Consider the following 21,850-nt stretch of genomic DNA (forward strand, 5'->3'; position numbering starts at 1 on the left):
AAGCAGTGTCCAATTCAAAAATCTGATTCCAAATTTTACAAGACTGTTCCTGAAATACTCAGAGAGGAAAGTCCTATTTTTCCTATTTCTCCTGAAATAGAGGGGACAGATGCAATGAAACTCCTGTATCATCTTGTGCATCTCCTGACCAACTCTCCCTCCCCTCCTCCTTCTCCTGACACTCCATCCTCTCCTGTCCCTTCCTCCAACCCACAACTAACCCCAGTCCAGACCATACTGGTTCCTACCAATACTGCTGAGACAAACTCACAAACAACTCAAAAGACACATAATGCCATGGGAAGCAAACACCTAAAAAGATCTGTTCTGCCTCGGTAAGCACCAAAATGACTAAAAAGAAACCAAAGACATGCTGTGATTCTGATTCTAATTCTGATTCCTGTGATGGCCTTTTCCCCTTAAGGGAAGTGCCTACATTAGACAGATCTGGGGATGTGATAAATTTAACACACCATAATCCATTCACTCCTGAAAATATCAAAGAGTTTAAAAAAGATATTCTAAATTATAATGATGAACCCATAGCTGTCATGAAAAGGATGGAAGATATATTTTTCCGATACAATCCTTCCTATAAGGATGTGGAAAAATTACTCAAGATCTTCCTGACAGAGAGAGAGAGAAACAAAATCATCTCTCATGTAAAGAAGGCCCAAGGACAAAATGCAGCACATTGGCCACGTGAGGACCTGAAATGGAATTATAATGACCCAGAAGAACATTTGCAGTTAAATAATGTTAGGGCTGCAATATTAAAAGCAATGAAAGAATGTGCACAATGTCTAGACAACTGGAACAAATTTGATCACCTAACGCAAAATGATGATGAAACTCCCTCTCAGTTTATAGACAGGCATATTGAATTGGGAGCTAGATATTTGAACTTGGATTTATCAACAGAATAAGACATACGATAAATAAGGCGACAGTTTGTAAACAATTCTAGCAGAGTGGTCCAGGATTACTTTAAGATGCATTGTCCTAAATGGCCAGAAATGGATCTGGATGAATTAAGGAAAATAGCTGTGTATGTCACTAAAAGACATGAAGAGATAAAGGTACAAACTAATGACCTATTGGATACCATACAAAAAGAACTGAAATCATTACGAAATAAAATAGAAAAACAGGAAAGAGGGTATGATACTACACCAATACCACTTGCCCCTCTCCAAGAGTCTAATTATCAATCTCTGACCTGCCACTTCTGTAACAAGAAAGGCCACTTAATGATGAATTGCCAGAATTTGTTACAGATAATTAGGAATAATAATTACAACAATTTCAGGAATAGCAATTTCAGGAATAATAATAATGACAGAAACAATACTAATTTCAGAAACAATAACTATCATAACAATAATTATAGAAATCGCAATTTCAGGGCTGATAATCAGGCAGATAATCCACAACAAATGACCCCACAAGAGTATCTCCAAAGTGGAACTCGTCCACACACTAATCAGGGTGCCACTGCTCCTCCACGTGGGGCAGAAGGAGGTGCCTCTTAAACTCTATTGCTTTTGTTGTTTTGTTGCTATTAACCCTTTTCAATTTTGTCTCCCTTTAAAAATAGCAAAAGAAGAAAAAATAGAATTTTGAATACAGTGACTTGTCTACCCCCCTTAACTTTATTTGTCCCATCTGGTATTTGACATGTGCCTTTGTATTGATAATTTGGCAGACTTGTATTTTGTGTATTTGAAAGATTTGAACATATATTACCTGTATTAGGAAACCTTTATTGTATTGAATTGATTCATATTTTGTGCTTTTGGTGAAATTTTTGTATTTTCTTAAATGTATTATTGCTTTTATAACTCCATTGTTTTACCTTATTTGCACTCACACTGTGGATCATGGCTAAGCTAAGACGAAATGCATCTAAATTCTTGGGTAAGAACCTTTATATTCTATTCTTTAAGTGACATGAATTGCAACATATGCACACATACTTTTTTTCTCATTGTCACTGATTATAGGAGATATATATGTTTTGAAATTTTAGCATATCTTTGTAATTACATGTTCAATTTTTGTATTTGTCATAAGCACATGTCATTTATCTAAATTGAAAGAGTTTTTGATTATTAGATTAGTGTAGGTTTAGTATATCCATTTGTTCTAACTGTAACTGCCTGCCCAAAAGCCTTAGACTATTGAAATTGCCATTAGTATTTTGCTATTATGGGACTTAGTACAAATGTCTGATTCAATGAAATGTCTGATTCAATGAAATGGGATCAAAAAAGGAGTACAGATTTCATCAATATAGTGCCAAAAGAAGCACATACCTGCATGATGCCAAATAAGCACATAGGTCAAAAAGAGAAACCAATCCTACTAGGATTGCTAAGACTTTTATGCCAATAAAAAGGACTTGAACATAGTGTGAGCACTGAGGTTGCGATGCTTAATATACATTAAGACGTAGGACTCTTCAAACCACACTCCTTGTAAAAATTTATATGTCAAGTACCTAACAATTGGCTGTTCTGGCTCCATATTATATCCCTGAGAAGAAATGATGAAAGAAGAAAAGAAGAAAAGACATAATATCAGACCAATAAATGTAAATCTAGTCCTTTTTCCTAACTTTCTTACTATGGTGGTTGACTGTGGTACTGGCTGCTAAGTGGGTTAAGTGCATGATATTGGACATGGATTACTTTAATTGGATATTATTCAAAAACCTAGTGGGATTTTCTATTTTTTTTCTTATCTAGAATTTTTTCCATATGAAATTTTGGGATTGGATGTTTCAAATTTTTCATCCACTACTTATTTGGCCTTTTTGTGCTAAATTTTTCTGATAATTTGATTGGCAGTGATTCATATATACGCCTCATGCCTCAGCCATGTTTTCCCTGTGCAATTTCATTGTTTCTTTCCATCCTCAAGAGGGAATGTGTTTTTATTTCATATGGAGAATTTAGGTTGTTTTAGAAAAGAAGTTTACTGCCTCCTGGAATCGAAATGGAGATGCCCATAGAGACTACATGGAGTAAGAATGATCCAGGAGCCTAAGAGAGCAACCGGATGTGAAAAATTTTGAACTATGGGGGGTTTTAAATTCATTTGTCTGGTTTTAAAATTCATTTGTTAAATTTATGTGTTTTGTTTAAATGAATTTGTTTTATGTATGTATCTATTTTGTTATGAAAAAAGGGGACTGCCCCCTGAATATTTTTGTAAAAGCACCATTTTATTTCTTTATATTGTAAAAATTGTTACCTTTCTCCCCTTGTATTGATGTATATACCCTTTATTTATTGTAATTGTAAATTTATTTATGTTTGTTATGATCTATTGGGGAGACTGGTCTCCCAAAGGGTCACGGGGGGAAATGTGTCACTGAAATTATTGTAAGCCCTGGAAGACTATGTCTCCCAGGACTCTCTCTGCTACAACTTCCCCTTACACCTCCTACTTCCTTTGGGTGAGGTGTCAGGGAAAGTATAAAAGAGAAAGTTTGGTGCCTTTTCTCTCTTTCTACCCAGGAGGGTCTGCTCTGATCCTGGAAGCAGCTTTCTCTACCCTAAGACCCTGATCTCTCTCTTGGCGCCTTTTTCCCTTTCTTCTTACCTCCTAGTTTTCCCTATACCTTTCCCTTTCTAATTAAAATAAAACCTAGCTATTCAAACCCTAAAGTTGCTCTCTGATCATTTATTAGCGGCTCTGATCAATTTCCCCCGCTGGGCCTGGAACCGCTACCTTCCTCTCTCCTTTCTCCCATCCATCCTACCTTCCTATCTTCCATCCCTTCACTTTCACCCCACACACCCTTAAGACACAAGACTGTTAATAGCTAGATTTATTAGTAAGGAAAAGAAAATAAGAATCATTCCCCAGGAACCAATCACAATTCCTCACTTAGCCTGGCAACACCCAGGGGGTAGTACCTGTGGTCCAATTCCCTGATTGCTGTTTGACCCAAATTCAAAATAAATGGAAGGGAAGTCTAAATCCCTGATTGATCAAATCAAAATACAAATTCCCTTCTCACACCATTTTCATCACAGTTAGAAGAAGTATACTTAGAGACGGGGTGTGATAGAGCAAGCTGTTTAGGATGAAATGCGAAAAAAAATCTAGATGTGAAAAAAAGAATTGTATTAAGAGAAATGGAAAGGGAGAAGTAAAATAGGTTAATTATATTACATAAAAAAGCTCAGGGTAAAAACGTTATTATCCTGGAGGGGAGAATGATGGTGATGAAAAGTAATACTTAAACTTTATTCTCATTGGAACTGGTTCAGAGAAGGAAGAACAGCGAGATTCACTGGGGTATAGAATCCTACCTTACCCTATAGAGAAGTAGAAGGGGAATAAAAATGGGAATCATGGGAAGGGGAATTAATATAAGGAAGGGAGAAACTGGGAGAGTAATTAAAAGACCCTATAGAGAAGTAGGAGGGGAATAAGAAGGGTGGTGGTGGAAAGAGAAGTAATATAATGGAGGAGAAAGTGATTAAAAGCAAAACATAGGTGTAGAGGGAAAGAGTGAAAAGAGAAAGGACAAGTTTAAAAGAAGAAAATGAGATGGAGGGGACCAGATGGAAATCATAACTGTGAATGTAAATGATGATGAACATACCCATAAAAGAGAATTAGGTAGTGAGTGGATTAAAAAAACAGAATCCTACCATATGATGTTTACAAGAAACATATTTGAGGCATATAGGCACACACACACACACAGAGTAAAGATAAAGGAGTGGAGCAGAATCCATTAGGCTTCAACTGAGATTAAAAAAAACACAAGAGTAGGAATCATGATCTCAGATCTAGCTAAGGCAAAAATAGATCTGATTAAAAGAGATAAGGAAGGTAATTACATCTTGATAAAAGGCAGTATAGACAATGAAGTAATATTAATACTTAACATATATGCACCAAATGGTATAGCATTCAGATTTTTAAAGGAGAAACTAAAGGAGCTTCAGGAGGAAATAGACAGTAATATTATACTGGGGCGGGGGGGGAGTCTTGAACCTTCCCCTATCAGAACTAGATAAATCTAACCAAAAAAATAAATAAGAAAAAAGAAAAGGAAGTGAATGAATTTTAGAAAACTTAAATTTAATAGATATCTAGAGAAAATAGTGATAAAGAAGAAATACACCTTCTTTTCAGCAGCACATGGTACATATGCACAAATTGACCACGTGCTAGGGCATAAAACTATACAACCAAATGTAGAAAAGCAGAAATAAAAATGCAACCTTTTCAGATTGTAATGAAAAAAAAAATAAGGTGCATAGAAAGGCAAATTAAAAATTAATTGGGAACTAAATAATCTACTTAAAAATGAGTGGGTCAAAGGACAAATCATAGAAACAATCACTGATTTTGTTGAAGAGAATGACAACAAGGAGACCAAGTACCAAAATTTATGGGATACAGTGAAAGCTGAACTCAGGGAAGAATTTATATCCCTGACTGTACATATCAATAAAATAGAGAAAAAGAAGATCAACAAATTGGGCATGCAATTAAAAAAAACATAGAAAAAGGGCAAATTAAAAATTTACAATTAAGAACTAATTTGGAAATCCTAAAAATCAAAGGAAAAATTAATAAAATTGAAAGTAAGAGAACTATTGAACTAATAAATAAGACTAGGAATTGGTTCTATGAAAAAAAAACAAACAAAATAGATTAATTTAATTTAAATTTAAATATTTAAATTTTAGAATTTAAATTTAAAAAAAGAAAGCAGAGAATCGAATTATCAGTATCAAAAATGAAAAGGGTAGGGGAAGCTAGGTAGCTCAGTGGAGTGAGAGTCAGGCCTAGAGACAGGAGGTCCTAGGTTCAAACCCGGCCTCAGCCACTTCCCAGCTGTGTGACCCTGGGCAAGTCACTTGACCCCCATTGCCCACCCTTACCAATCTTCCACCTATGAGACAATACACTGAAGTACAAGGGTTAAAAAAAAATGAAAAGGGTGATTTCTCCTCTAAAGAAGAGAAAATTAAAGCAATCAGGAGCTATTTTGCCAAGTTATGGTAATTAATCTAATAATCTAGGTGAAATGGCTGAATATTTACAAAAATATAAATTACCTAGATTAACAAAAGAGGAAATAAAATACTTAAATAATCCCATCTCAGAAAAAGAAATTCAACAAGTCACAAAGGAATTTCCTAAGAAAAAAAACCCCCAGGCCAGAAGGAATCACAAGTGAATTCTATCAAATATTTAAAGAACAATTAATCCCAATACTATACAAACAATTTGCCAAAATAAGCAAAGGAGTGTCCTACTAAATTCTTTTTGACACAAATATGGTATTTATACTTAAGCAAAAGCGAAAATAGGAAGAAAATTATAGACCAATTTCTAATGAATATTGATGCAAAAATCTAGCACAGACTATAGCAATATATCACAAGGATTATTTACTATGACCAGGTGAGATTTATACCAGGAATGAAAGGCTGGTTTAATATTAGGAAAACTATCAGTATAACAGACCAAAACCAATAATCAAACTAACAAAAATCACATGATTATCTCAATAGATGCAGAAAAAGCCTTCAACAAAATATAACACTCATTCCTATTAAAAACACTAGAAAGCATAGGAATAAAAGGGCCTTTCCTTAAAACAAAAAAATAGTATTTATCTAAAACCATCAGTAAGTATCACTTGCAATGGGGATAAGTTAGAAACATTCCCAATAAGAACAGGAGTGAAGCAATGCCCATTATCATCACCATTGTTTAATATTGTACTAGAAATGCTAGATTTAGCAATAAGAGAAGAAAGAAATTGAAGGAATTAAAACAGGTGATAAAGAAACTAAACTGTCACTCTTTGTAGATGATATACTTAGAGAATCCTAAAAAATCAACTAAAAATTGAAATAATTATTTCAATTAATAATAAATAGTTTAGCAAAGTTGCAGGATACAAAAAACCCACATAAGTCATCAACATTTCTATATATTTCCAACAAAGCTTAGTAGCAAGAGTTAGAAAGAGAAACTCTATTTAAAAATCACTCTAACCCAGTGATGGGCAAACTGTGGCCCCCTGAAATGTTCTATCTGGCCACCCGACATTATTCCTAATATGATGAATACAATGAGTAGGATAAAAGACAATGAAACTTCAACTTCAAAAGAGTTGCCTTAGAAACAGACTGACAAGTGAGCATTTCCTTTCCTGGCCCCATCTTTAAAAAGTTTTCCTATCACTGCTTTAGAGAATATAAAATACTTGGGAATCAATTTGCCAAGACAAATGTAGGAATTATATCAGTGATTCCCAAAGTGGGCGCCACCACCCCGTGGAGGGTGCTGCATTTATCCTTCCTATTAATTGCTATTAAAATTTTTAAAAAATTAATTTCCAGGGGAGCTAAATAATATTTTTTCTGGAAAGGGGGCGGTAGGCCAAAAAAGTTTGGGAACCAATGAATTATATGAACACAATTAGAAAATACTTTTCACACAAATAAAGTTAGATCTAAACAATTGGGAAAATATTAATCGCTCATGGTTAGGCCGAATTAAAAAATGGCAATCCTACCTTAAATTAATTTACTTATTCAGTGCCATACCAATCAAACTACTAAAAATCTATTTTATAAAACTAGAGAAAATAATAAAAAAATTCATCTGGAAGAACAAAAGAGGAGAATATCAAGGGAACTAATAAAAAAAAATGTGAAGGATGGCGGTCCAGTGGTACCAGATCTTAAACTGTACTATAAAGTAGCAATCATCAAAACAAACTGGTACTGTAAGTTTTAAAATTAATGGTTTGGCTAAATATATGAAAATTATAAATCATTTATTTACAAAAGAAGTTGAAAGAGTAAAAGGGGAGGAATACAAAAAGGTAGAGAAGATATTAACCTATCTAACTAAATATTGTTCCAGTGTTTGGCTCAGCCAGGACTTGCTAACCTTCAAACGGAATTAAACTTTCTCCAGAAGACAGGAAAGGGAAAGCCAACTATCCACTCACCCAAGTTCCCTCCAAGAGGCAGGTCAAGACAATGACTCCTGAAGCCAACTTTCTTCTTTGAGACAACCTTCTTCTTGAAGTTGACTTCTTTCTTGGAATCGACGCTTCTTGGAGCTCACCCGTCAGTCTCAGAAATTCAGGGCCTTTTACAGTGGTTTCTTGTCTCTTCCCCTCTTCACGGGGGCCAATAACAGCTTCCAAACAGTCTAGCACTGCCCAGAGGGCAGTGTTTGTGGGAACCAGTTTGCAACTTCATTGAAAGGGTTCATAGTTTCTAAGGGTGTGAACTCTTAAAAGAATTCAAAAGTTTCTGGCTGTTTGAGTTAGAAAAAAGGGTAGAGCTCTCCAAGTATCTTTACTGGCTTCTCACCTAGCACCTAGCACTAAATAAGGTATGAATTTACTAAGTGGTGTTCAAGCTCCTCCACCTAGTTCAAGCTTGTGTTGATTCAATCAAAAATGTAGACAAAGGAGAGTTAATCCTGTCCTCACACTCTAGTGAGGTACTAAGTAGGGGTACTTAACTTATTGTTAACCAAAGTTTTAACTCCAACTAAGCAAAGATAATAAAGGATTTCATTTCACAGTACTGACTAAGAAATAGAAGGGTGGATCAATGGAACAGATTAGGCATGAATTACCTCATTAATCTAGTGTTTGATAAACCCAAAGATCCCAGATTTGGGGCTAAGAACTATAAAGGGGGACAGTAATGTAAGAGATTAAAATTAAAGGATTGGACTAAATTATCTAAGGGCATGGTTGCCAGGAATTAATTGCTCAATTTCAAATGTTTTTTATGGTAATTTATTTACAAAAGGAGAGAGAGTTAAAGTAAGAAAATCAGAGAGAGGATAGGGTAAGATACCTAATACACTAAGTATTTTACTCTGGCCCCTGGCTCAAACCAGGCAGGGCTAATTAGTCCTCAGCCAGAGAGGCCTCAGTGATGAATAAAGCAAGGGCTTCAGCCTCTCTTGAGGCTAGTACCTTCAGAAAATCCAGGAAAGGAGTCAGTCTTTTTCAGTCACCCACATGATGTGGTAGTTCAAAGGGAAAGATTTAAGAACAGTTTCACCAAGTCCAGGGTCTCAGGTCTATGAAGTAGATTCTTCATCAGCCTCCAACTCGAGACTCCAAAGCACAAAGAGCTCTCCATAGGAAGTTGTAACTCCTTTTTAAAGATGCTTCTTTACATCACTTCCTGTGCCTTCCTCCACTTTTACATGGATCAATTATAGTCTATATTTCTGCTTACAACTGCCCAGGGGGTAGTCAATGGTTTCTGATTCATCACTCACTTTTGCATAGGTGGGTCAGAGACCTCCCCTTCTCAAGTGTAAGTGGGGTATATATGCTTTTGGTGATTAAATATAAAAACTGACAGGGAAGAGTTCCATCTTCACAGAACTATTTGACAAAAACTGCTGGGAAAATTAGAAAATAGTATGGCAAAGATTAGGTTTAGGTCAATATCTTTGACCTTTACCAAGATAAGGCCAAAATAGGTATATGATTTAAACATAAAGAGTAATATTTTAAGTAAATTAAGGGAACATAGAATAATTTACCTGTCAGTTCTATGGAGAAGGGAAGAATTTATAACCAAATAAGAGATAGAGAGCATTATGAAAAGTAAAATGAATAATTCTGATATTAAATTTAAAAGGTTTTGTATAGACAGAATTAATGCAACCAAGATTAGAAGGGAAGCAACAAACTGGGAAAAAAATCTTATGACAAATTTCTCTGATAAAGGTCTTATTTCTCAAATATAAGAACTAAGTCAATTTTATAAGAATCCAAGACATTCCCAAATTGATAAATGGTCAAAGGATACAAACAGGTAGTTTTCAGATGAAGAAATCAAATTTATCAATAATCATATGAAAAAATATTCTAAATCACTCTTGATTAGAGAAATGCAAATTAAAACAACTCTGAGGTACCACCTCGTACCTATCAAATTGGCTAATATGACAGTAAAGGAAAATGATTAATGTTGAAGGAGGTTGGCAAAATTGGGATACTAATGCATTATCATATGGATTTTGCATCATAATCACAACTAGTAGAGTTGTAAATTGATTCAACCATTTTGAAGGGCAATTTGGAATTATGCCCAAAGGGCTATAAAAGCATGCAACCCTTTGATCTAGTAATACTCACTACTAGTATCCCAAAGAGATTTTTTAAAAAATGGAAAAGGACCTACTTGTACAAAAATATTTATAGCTGCTCTCTTTATGGTGGCAAAGAATTGGAAACTAAAGGGATGCCCCTCAAGTGGGGAATGGCTAAACAAAATGTAGTATATGATGGTAATGGAATACTATTTTGTTATAAGGAATGATGAACAGGATAATTTCAGAAAGAGCTGGAAAGACCTACATGCACTGATACTGAGTAAAATAAGCAGAACTAGGAAAACATTGTACACAGCAACGGCAATATTGTGGAATGATTAAATGTGATAGACTTTGCTACTAACAACAATACAATGATCCTGAACAATTCTGAGGGACTTATGAAAAAGAATGTTATTTACCTCTAGAGAAAGAAGTGTTGGAGTAGGAAGGAAGATAAAAACATGTGATTTTCTTTGGGTATATGCTTTAAGGTTCTATGGACCCTCCTGTGATGAAGTAATGATGGAGGAGTTAAGATCTTGAAGTCCACCTCCTCAATAGCTATTGACCAAACAGAGATGTCCTGGCATGTCCATGGGGAGGGACTGAGTGGTGAGTTCACAAGTGGTATATATAGACCTGTTCCAGAGGAGCCACGGTCTTTTGGTTATTGAATCATTTAACCAGATTAGGATGTACTGACTGGTCAATTAATAAATTATTTTAAAATTAAGAAATACTGCCTCTCAAGAATTTCAATTGGTACATATGCAACAAGAACATTCTTCATATATGCATAATTTTCAAAGATATTTTTATAAAAATGAGAAAGTAGGACTCTTTGAGTCAATAGTTATAGATATCTTTCTCAACTACTCTTTTGTGGAAGTATAATTTTATAATTTAAAAAAAATCATTCAATATTCTTCCTTCTTTTACATAGTTTGAGAATTTCTCTTTCAATGCCTTTAAAAATATGTCCAATCTAACATGCATTTTAAAGCACCTACTAGGTGTGAGTAATTATGTCAGGCACTAAGAATACAAGGAGAAAACAAAATTTAGTTCATTTCTTCAAAGAGTTTAGATCTGTGATGGCAAACCTATGGCACATGTGCCAAAGATGGCACTCAGAGACCTCTGTGTGGGCACATGTGGTCACCTACCAGAGTTACTTATTAGAAAGGCAGAGGGACTTGGGCAGAGCTGCTCCCCTCCCCCTCTCCAAGTGCCTCTCACTATCTGCCCTGATGCCCAGCAGCCCAATGGAAGCACTTATTCCCTCCAGAGTAACAAGAGTAAGGAAAGGCTACTTCCGTCTCCTTTTCCTTCCCCTGTCTGGGGTGAAGTGGGGGTGGGGAGGTGGGAATTGGCAGGGGGCAGCACTTGGTCTCAGGGAGCAGGGCACAGCATGTGGTTTTTAAAAGGTTCCCATCACTGGCTCAGATCTTTCTGGGGAAAATATATAAATGGATAAATATATTCACTATTCACTTCACTCTGTAATAGTTCATATAAGTCTTCCCAGGTTTTTCTGGACCTACTGGTTTCATCAACACAATAGTATTCAATCAGGTTTATATATTTTTACTTATTTACCCATATCTTTTCATCAACAATGCTTGGAAGGCTTCTTTTCATTAAAAATCCGTTTTTTTCCTCTGTTGAATTATATTCAGTTTTGCTGGGTAAACTAGTCGTTAAGACAGTTAATGTCAGCCTACACACTCTGCCTTCTAGAATATCATCTTCCATGCTCTATGTTCCTGATAGGTCATGTGACTCTGACTGTGGCTCCTCAGTACTCGAATTGCTTCTTTCTGGATACCTGCCAAACTGTAAATTATGTTTTTCTTTAGTAGTTATGTAGAGGATGAATTGGGGAAGGCAAAGAGTGGAAGCAGGGAAATCCATCAGAAAGCTTCTGACAGTTCAGGCATGTAGTGATGGGGACCTAACAGGGGACTAGCTGGTGCATGGAGAGGAGAGATAAAAGGGACAAGATTCAAAGATGATGTGCAGGCAGAGTCAACAGAACAAGGAAGTCTGTAACTGACCAGAGGTGAGGGAGTGAGGAAGAAGGGATTTCCAGGGGCTGCAAATGGTGGATCCCATGCCTTTAAAAGGAAGCTGACATCAGGGATGGGCTTGGCATGGGGTGGAGGTGGGGGTGGAGGTGGAGGGTGGGTTGTGGAGCAGAAAATGAGTTCTGTTTTAGACATGTGGAGTTTAATACGACAAAGAGACATCCAGGTAGGGAGAGATGGACAGAAGCAGACAGCAATATAGGACCTGATTAGAGGTGAGAGATTAGTGATGGAGAAACAGTTCTGAAGTCATCCCACAGTGCTGATAATTGAATCCAAAGGAGATAATTAGATCATGGTAGAGTAGATAGAGATGGGAAGAGGGTAAGCCCAAGGTAGAACCTTGGGGGATTAACCACGCAAATGTACAAAAGAGTAAAATTTATTCTACCCCCCCCCACCATTATATGTAGGGAAAACAATCAAAACCTGAGTATCTACACATTCATGGTACATTAACTACAATTCTATATCTTTCTTCATCAAATATTACAAGAAGAAATTTTTTTAGTAACAGTCACCAATCATATAAAATAATAAGTATCTATTGGTTATCCATCTAGTCAAGAAATATCTTTGGTACTGTACTACATATGTATTTAATGTTCTAAGCAGTTTTTTTTTTTGGTAAAAAACTTTGTTTTTAGAGGTAACACATAGGACATTTCTTTGTGAGTCAATATTTCAATAAAAATCAGAATTCTTTATAGCTCTCCATATAAATTTAGTGCTGAAAAATTAATTTAAGGATCATTTGGTATACTCTCTAAGGTATCAAAAATATCAATAATATAAAAATACAGATATTATTTTAACATAATATTAATAGCAATCTTCTTTTGTTAAAAATACTCTGACATTTAAAATATTGAATAACTTAGTATTATCTCTAAAAAACTGAATAATCTAAAAATAAACAAAAAGAATCATTCAAGGTATACTTACTAAAGACTGAATCAGCATAGTAAGGCAATTTTTCTGGATCTCTGGAGGTATATTTGCAAAACTCCTCTCTGACCAACACCTTGCAAAATGCTTAACAATCCATCTATTAGAAGTTCCAAAAGAAAATAATTAAAACAATCTCCTACCACCTTTTAACAATATAAATAAGATACAAATGACTATATTAGAACTAGATCAAATTATAGTTAGATCTTATAGTAATATTCCTAATTAATTTCATGATAGAATTGACTGAGTCACACTGAGTCGGGCCAATGTAAATAAAACTGAATACAATTAATTAGAGTTAATCCTGTCTATCTTCAAAGTGAGAACTGAACTGGTAAATTAGTTCAATTATCCTACTAGTTGAACATTATTATATTAATTATCATAATTAATTATTAATTATTAATATTAAAGCAATGGCTAAAAATTACAGATCTGAAAGTGCCATCAAAATATGGAAATTATTAAAGTAGAATTGCTGAACTGATAGCATAAGCAGTACTTCAGATCACTTACTTCATACAGTCAGCATAAAGACTTTCCACTCCCACCGAATGAGCAATAATCAGACATTCTAGTATAGCCTCCAATCTCCCTGGGACAGGCTAAAAAAAAAAACAAAATAACACAGAGCATTGTTCTGAGAAAGGAACATGCTTTTATTGCATTAAGACTCAAAAAGCTAAAACATATATTTTTACAAAATAATTAAGCACCATTTAAACAACTATTTTTAAATGTATGTGAATATATACTCTCAAATCTTAAAAAGACAAGTAAGTTAGACAGAGACTTTGGTTTTGCACTAAAGAGCAATTTGACTCATTTTGATTCCAGAACATCCAGGATCAACATTCTGATCATAGTTTGTTTTTTTTTCCTTAGCTTGTTGTTGTCATCATTTCTAAAGTTATGATGAGTGGAAATGGCTCTGGGAATCAGTAATATCTCCTCTGCCTTTCCTCATAACTATGGAAAAAGGCACAACCTTGTGGGGTTTCAATTTATTCATTTTTAAAAGGAAGGCAGTAGAAGCATTGATTTCTAAGGTACCTTACACCTCTAAACTGATGCATTTATAATTATAGCAACAAAACCAAATGGTCTAATCTGTTTTTTCATCTGAGAGTTCCCTATACCAATTAAACCATAGGACCAGTCCCTATTCCTATCCCTTTTTGAAGTATTAGATATACTTATTAATTCAAACACACACACACACACACACACCCCATGGAAGTTTCTGAACTAACCTGAAATAAAGAAATAAAAGAATTAAAATAGTAAGCAGAGAAATTCAGGCATGATTAAAAGCTAAATAAAATCAAGAAATCTAAGGGTTAGTTTTGTGATACTATTCTGAAATAGCCTCCATACTTAGAATTCAGTGCTGAAAATTCAGGTCACTCCTAATGAAAGTAAACTCCTTGGTGCTACCTTTGTCCAAACAACTTACACTTTGCTTTATGCTTATTGTAAGTTTGAAATCACATATCTAATAAGGCACAGCAATGGTCCAATTTAATTATCTTCATGATGTACAGCAAAAAGCACTGCTACTTGCAAAAAAGAGAAAATTCTTCTTTTGATATGTCTCTTTACACAACTGTTACTGGAAGGGCTCTTGTATATGGTCATCTATTTCTGACTCACTTCTGAAGGTGTTGTGAGTTTGGTTCTAGAATTTGGTTCTAGAATAACTCCCCCCACTATGAATATGACATGACTTTTTGGACTGGCCTCGTGTTTCCTCAGTGTACATATAACTCTGGGAATTCCTCTGCATTTAGGGTGCTGAGGGACTTGATCAAAATCACATGGTTCACACATGCCAAAATGAAACTGAAACCCAGGTCTTCCTGAGTTTGGCTCTCTACCTATTATTATATCACATTGCTTCTCTTAAAACAATACAAAATTGAATTAAAGTTTATTTGTTTAAAGTGTAAGACAAGTGTGGGAGTAACTTAAAACACCCTGTACTGGTTAGTTTAACACAAATACACACTATTCATTCTCTCTCTCTCTCTCTCTCTCTCTCTCTCTCTCTCTCTCTCTCTCTCTCTCTCTCTNCTCTCTCTCTCTCTCTCTCTCTCTCTCTCTCTCTCTCTCTCTCTCTCCCCCTCCCATAAATCACTATTAGAGGCAGTAATCATTAAACAAATGCCCACCCCAACTCCATCATTATAGTTCTTCCCACTTTCTCTTCGAGTTCTACAATGATCATTATAGTAGGATAATAATCTTCTTTTGTGGGAACCTAATTCCTTTTTTTTGGGGGGGGAATAGATTTAAAATTGGAAAGAAAGGGAAAAAATGCCCAATTCTTGAAAGGTAATCTTCAAATGTGACCCTCATTGGTCTCTTTTGCCTTCTGCTGTACCCCTCAATCTAAAGAAAACAATACCCATAACCCAGTCCTTGTGGCATGCGAATATTTATTTTGTGATTAGTTCTGGATTATCGTAAAGCTTCAAAGCTTTCGGTGGACAGGAGCACACAGTATATCATTCAAACCCTAAAGGGGAGGAGGAAAGCACAGCTATCTACTATATCATGCTGATGGCTCTACATCTGAAAAAGTTACCCTCTCAGCTGACCTCAGAGCATTTTCTATGACTATTATGCATTTATATGTTATGATTTATTGTATTTTTATTTATATTGTTAAGTATTTCCTAATTACAACTGAATATGGCTTGGCCTGCCATCGGGAGTGTTGCGAGTTGCATGTAGGCCATGTTTTTCACCTCTGGGGTACAGACACTGAACCAAAGTAACCAAGGCAAAAGTCCTCAGAGAGAAATGTGATGTCATATACTTAAGTTAAACAAATCATCTTCACAAACAGAATGAGAACGATCTGAATAGATCCCCAGCCATCTGTCTGAAAAAACAGCCGAGGGGCTCTGATGGACCACAAGTTCTACAGAAGGCAGCAGTGTGACAAGGCAGCCAAAAAGCTGGTGCAGATTGTGCTACATTGGGAGAGGTCTGCTTTTCCAAAAATAAGGAAATAACAAGAGTCCCTTTATGTTTTGTTTTTGTTCTTGATTAGAGAGGGGTGAAAAGAGGGAAGGGTGACCACTTAGAGGGCTGTGGTGATAGTTTAGACAAGAGGCAATGAAAGCCTGAACTAGACAGGGGCTGTGTGAACAAAGAAGGGGCAGAGAACAGAGAGGTCGTGGAAGAACATGGGTGACAAAAGCACCCCAGGGAGCGGCAATGGCTCTGAGGCTGTGACCCTTAGAGTCTAAAAGGATGTCAGTGCTTTCAACAGAAACCAGCAATTTAGGGAAAGGGTTATTTGGGGATGGAATTCTAGAGCAGAACAGAGATTATAAATTCTGTTTTGGCTAAGTTTAAGGTGCTGAGGGGGCACTCAGGTAATGACCAAAAATGTGTTAAGATGAAGGAAGAGGAAAGAGAAGACCAGCAGAGAGCAGAATAGTGTGTTTTGGAAGAAGTTCAGTGACATCAGGCAATGTAAAGGCCAAGAAGGATGAGAACCAACAACACAAAACACTTAATTGAGGAATTAAGAGCATTGTTAAATGTTTAACTGATTGGACAGGATGCTTTGATAAAGTAGATGAGAGGGAAGCCTTTTGGTATTGTGTTATTTAAAATCACTTGGGATACTTGGAACTACATTTCCCGTGATCCCCAACGGGTTTCCTGTTTTGGATTACTTATTCAAGGTGAGGGACGGCTTTAAATAGGGGGAAGTGACTTCGAACTTTCTCTTTAGCTACCTGGGCATGTGAAGATATGAAAGATAAAATGGCTGAGGCGGCAGTTTGAATACTTACAGGCGCGTGGTCTAATGATTTTTATCTCTATCAGCATGGCTTTTATTAAAATACTATTCTCCCTTTTAATCTCGGCCCTTATCATTTTTAAAGACAACAGTATGGAGCAAAGGATGAAGAGTGGGACATGATACTCAGAAGATCTGAAGCACCTCCACTAGGGTGAGAAGAAGTTCCTGATGGATAGACTTAATTTTTCCAATTAAGTGAAAGTCCAAGTACTCTAATGATCAGCTGTAGGTTAAGGGCCTGGAGGAGATAAGGAAAGGGGAACACATAAAGAGGGTCAACCAAGAAGGAACCAAAAGGGGTTGACTGCAGACAGCACTAAGGACTGACTGAAATTTAATTTGCCGTAGACACAGTATGACAGTTGTACAAGTTCCTTCATCTGTGTTTAGTAGCTTATAAATAGGAGCAAAGGCAGCACATGGCAGGGAAATTCATAGTTGGGGGTTAGGAGTCATGACTGGACAAAGGGCCAAGGAATTCAGAGGAACAGGACAATGTAGAGTTGGATTAGTTAACTATAGCAATAAGACTTAGAAGGGAGGAAACTAGACCATGGCAAGGGTCATAGCAAGGAAAAGACAGGAGGACAGAGACTTAGGGCCAGTTCAAGGAATTTCAGAGATTTTGAATTGTGGCAAAAGGGCAAGTTGGATTAAATAGGAAAAATACAAGTCAGGTAATAAACAGGGAGAACACCTTATGAACCTTCATTGATAACTCTTCAGGATCTAAATAAGGTGATATAGTGAACCTGGGAAAAAAAGTTATTGAGTGAGGGTAGAGAAGTGGCAGTAGGGAGGAAAGAGTAAGTCTACTTGTCCCCCCTGCCCAGGAGAGTATATACTGGTTGTGGGAAATCAGCAAAGTCAAAATTAGGGAGAATGAAGGGGAGATGGAGGTCTTTTGTAGAGAACCAGGTTTCTATGATTTCAAGGAGATGGAAGGTGTTTTAAAAGAAAGAACACTAATATGAAGTGCACTTTGTTAACAACAGACAAGGGGTCTTAGAAGTCACAATGCAAGGGAAAGCAGAATGGAATAGGGACACAGAGGAATATAGATAAGGTGAATGGAAGGATAAAGAATGTGGGAGTGACAGAAGAGAAAGGAAGTTTTTACTAGTCAGCCTTAGACAAATTCTGATTCCTAATCACACTGATTAGGAGAAGAAAGGGTTTGCTACCCACAGTTCAATCATAATTTGAGTGGATCATCATCATCACCACCACCCTAAATAGAAGGGAGTGGGGGGGGGAAAGTCTTTGGTCCTGAGCCAAGTGGGTCTAAAAGAAGCCTTCTGTCTGAGCCATAGCTGGTTAGAAAGCTGTGGAATTTTTCACTTGGGTTATCATTGCCCAAGCCCCATTGAATGGATTATCTCTTGGAGAAAAGGAATTCTTTTGTCTTGGGCAGTTCTGGAAGCTCAGTGACTAGAGGTCTGCTACCTAGAGCCTCAATGATTAAGAGATGGTAGATTTGTTCCTGTAGTCAGGAAGGACAGGTCCTAAACTCCATGTTAATTTGATCCTCCTAGTATAGAGGTACAGGTTGAATGGACCCGATCCTGGTTCTGCCTAGATCTTACAGCCTACCAATCCTTCTTGGATGCTACATTTTTTCTCCCTATCTAGCTACACATTTTTATGGCCTCGAATAAAGTAATCCAAATATCCAGTGACAAGCAAAAGAGACAGGCAAGGAATATACTTCATTTTAATAGTGATGGTTTGTCCTTTTTTTCAAGGAAAAAAAATGAGGCAGCTCAAGAAAAAGACCAAAAAAAAGTCATATTTTAATTGATTATAACTTAAAATTAAATTTTAATTTTATTTGTAAGCCATTCAAATACAAGTTTCTTTAAGTAGAATTTTTATGATACTGAATCATGCTATGATACTGATCATTCAAATCAGGTATATCTCATTCTTCCTCCACTCAGGAAACCAATAAAGTTATCCTTAATTTTTTGTCAAAAAGCAGAAAACTACAAAATGATTAATCAACATTCTTGGAAATGAGTGAAATTAGGGGGCAGCTGAGTGGCTCAGTGGATTGAGAGCCAGGACTAGAGACGGAAGGTCCTGGGTTTAAATCTGGTCTCAGACACTTCCTAGTTGCGTGACCCTGGGCAAGTCACTTAACCCTCATTGCCTAGCCCTTACCACTCTTTTTTGCCTTGGAACCAATACACAGTATTGATTCCAAGATGGAAGGTAAGGGTTTAAAAAAATAGCTAGACAACTAAAATTTCTACCTACTTGAAATCATTCGCAAGTTCATATGGTTAATTCTTGTATCCTGTCTACTTTCAAAATGACTTGAACCAGGTAAAATTAAGCACAGAATATGGTAAGATATATACAAATAGAACAGAAGCAGGTTAAAGGAATAAGTTCAGAATTTGAAGTAATAATATTTTATCACTTGTACAATGAATTTGGTTCTAAAATTTTTGACAGAAGACAGAGCCAAGATGGCAACAAAGTAGTAGGGAAATTCTAAAGCTGCTCTGAATTTCCTTCTAAAGTGATCATTACAAAGCATCTCAAAAGGACAAAAGTCAAAGCAGGATGAGTAAAGGGGCTCTTCCATTGAACACAGGGTGAAAGGGAGGCAGTGAGAGGGGATTTCCACTTTATAAGTGCAAAACTGCACAAGATAAAGTGCAGGTTGACCACCCTTCACCCCTACCTACCACACCAGAGTCAAAGCCAGGACCAGGGCAATCTCTGAATTCTGGAGGGCTGGCTACACTAAAGAAAAAGCACCACAGACCTACCCCTGGAGGCTCTAAGCCCTCACAGTGAATCTTGAAGCTTCATAGCACTGGACTCACTCCCAACAGTGGAGGCAGCAACGCAGTAGAGGCAGTAGCAGCAGGGACAGGGAAGATAGGTTTAGAGCATAACACTGCAAAGCTTGCTACATCACAGACTACACCACCTGGAAATCCCCAGCCCTGGAGGTGAGGATCAGAGCTCCATAGCACTGGCCTCACAAGGCAGCAGCAGAGGCAGAGGTAGATGATAGCTTCAGGGCAAAACTTCAAAGTCTGCTTGCTACACCTACAAAAAAAATCATACTACAGACCTACCCTGGAAATTGGCTCTGGAAGTGAGGGTCAAAGCTGTATAGTACTGGGCTCACTCAGGCCTCTGACAGGAAGGGAAGATAGCCCCAAGGCAAAGTCCTTTGAGACAGAAGCTAAGACAGAAATGACCAGCAACCTGTAGGACTTCCAGTCCTCCAGTGGGAAAATGAGTAAAAAGCAGCAAAAAAAGCTCTTGACCCTGGAAAATTTCTACAGAGAAAAAGAGCAAAACACAGAAGCAACAGGAAACACTGAGAAACAAACACATGCAAACTCTCCAAAAAAAAAAAAAAAAAAAAAAGGAAACTAGTCACAAGCTCTGGAGGAACTCAAAAGGGAGTTAAAGAACCAAGTAAGATAGATAGATGAAAAATGGGGAGAAAAGTGGGAAAAAGAAATGAAAGTAATACAAAAAGAAAATAACAGCTTAAAAGACAAAATTGCCCAAATGCAAAGAGATGCAGAAATCAAATAAAGTAATAAATACATTAAAAACCAGAATTGGCCTGTTAGAAGAACAGGCAAAGAAGTCCAGTGACAAAAAGTGCCATGAAAAGCAAAATATACCAAATTGAAAAGGAGAATCAAAAGATCATGGATGAAAATCAGTCTTTAAATATGAGAATTGGGCAGGCAGAAGCTAATGATTTCATAAGACATCAAGATATAATAAAACAAAATAAAAAGAAGGAAAAAATAGAAGGAAACATGAAATTTCTCGCCAAAAAAAAAAAAATGACCTGGAAGATAGATCCAGGAGAGACCATTTTTAGAATTACTGGACTACCTGAAAGCTATGACTCCAACCCCAAAATAAATAAATAAAAATAAAAAAGACTAGATATCATATTACAAGAAATTATACAAGAAAACTGCCCCGATACTCTTGAACATGAGGGCAAAATAGACGTTGAAAGAATTCACAGATCACCCCCTACTTTAAATTCCCAAATAGCAACTCCCAGGAATGTTATAGCCAAATTTAAAAGCTTCCAGGCCAAGGAGAAAATACTGCAAGGGACCAGAAAGAAACAATTCAGATATCATGGAGCCCCAGGCAGAATTACACAGGATCTGATAGATTCCACACTGAAGGACCACAAGACATGGAATATATTTCGGAAGGCAAGAGAACTGGGTCTACAACCAAGAACCACCTACCCATGACAATTGACTATATACTTTCAGGGGAAAGTATGGGCATTAAATAAAATAGAAGATTTCCAAGCATTCCTGAAGAAAAGACCAGAATTAAACAGAAAATTTGAGGTCCAAATACAAAATTCAAGACTACCATAAAAAAGTAAATAAGAGGAAAAACTTATGAGCGTCAATAAGGTCAAATTGATTATATTCCATAAAAATGATATCTGTAACTCATAAAAATTGTTTTCATTATCATAGTAGATATAAGAAATATACATAAGCAGAGGGTGTGGTATTAAGCTGTTTAGCATGATATATTTTTAAAAATTGGGGAAATAAAAGAGGATTGTACTAAGAGAAATGCAAAGGAAGAGGTAAAACATACCACATAAAAAGGCTCAGGGGGTGTGTGGAGAGGAGGAAGAATACTATTACAAGAAGGGGCCATAATTGACAAATATTCCAAAGATTATAAATACTGGCTCCTATGGGCATATGTCAGCCATGCCCAGTCCCTCATTGAGCTCCATCGAAGAGGCCTTTCTTTCTTGGGATTCAGAACATTCTGGCTTAACTCCTTCAGTTCCTCTTCCTAAACCCCAAATGATATCTAAAAA

General features: G+C 36.5%; 1 protein-coding gene across 1 annotated transcript in view; it reads right to left on the bottom strand.

The window, feature by feature from the left end:
- BTBD8 (BTB domain containing 8) overlaps positions 1-21,850 on the bottom strand; it is a 159,779-nt gene that overhangs the window by 42,584 nt on the left and 95,345 nt on the right. Inside the window, exons 8-9 of the mRNA XM_044674836.1 lie at positions 13,689-13,777; positions 13,164-13,266 (exon numbers count right to left, since the gene is read on the bottom strand). Of these exons, the coding sequence (XP_044530771.1) occupies positions 13,164-13,266; positions 13,689-13,777 (192 nt within the window). The remainder of the gene's footprint in view (positions 1-13,163; positions 13,267-13,688; positions 13,778-21,850) is intronic.

Source organism: Gracilinanus agilis, chromosome 4 (genome assembly GCF_016433145.1).
Source record: "Gracilinanus agilis isolate LMUSP501 chromosome 4, AgileGrace, whole genome shotgun sequence".
Classification (NCBI taxonomy): Eukaryota; Metazoa; Chordata; class Mammalia; order Didelphimorphia; family Didelphidae; genus Gracilinanus; species Gracilinanus agilis.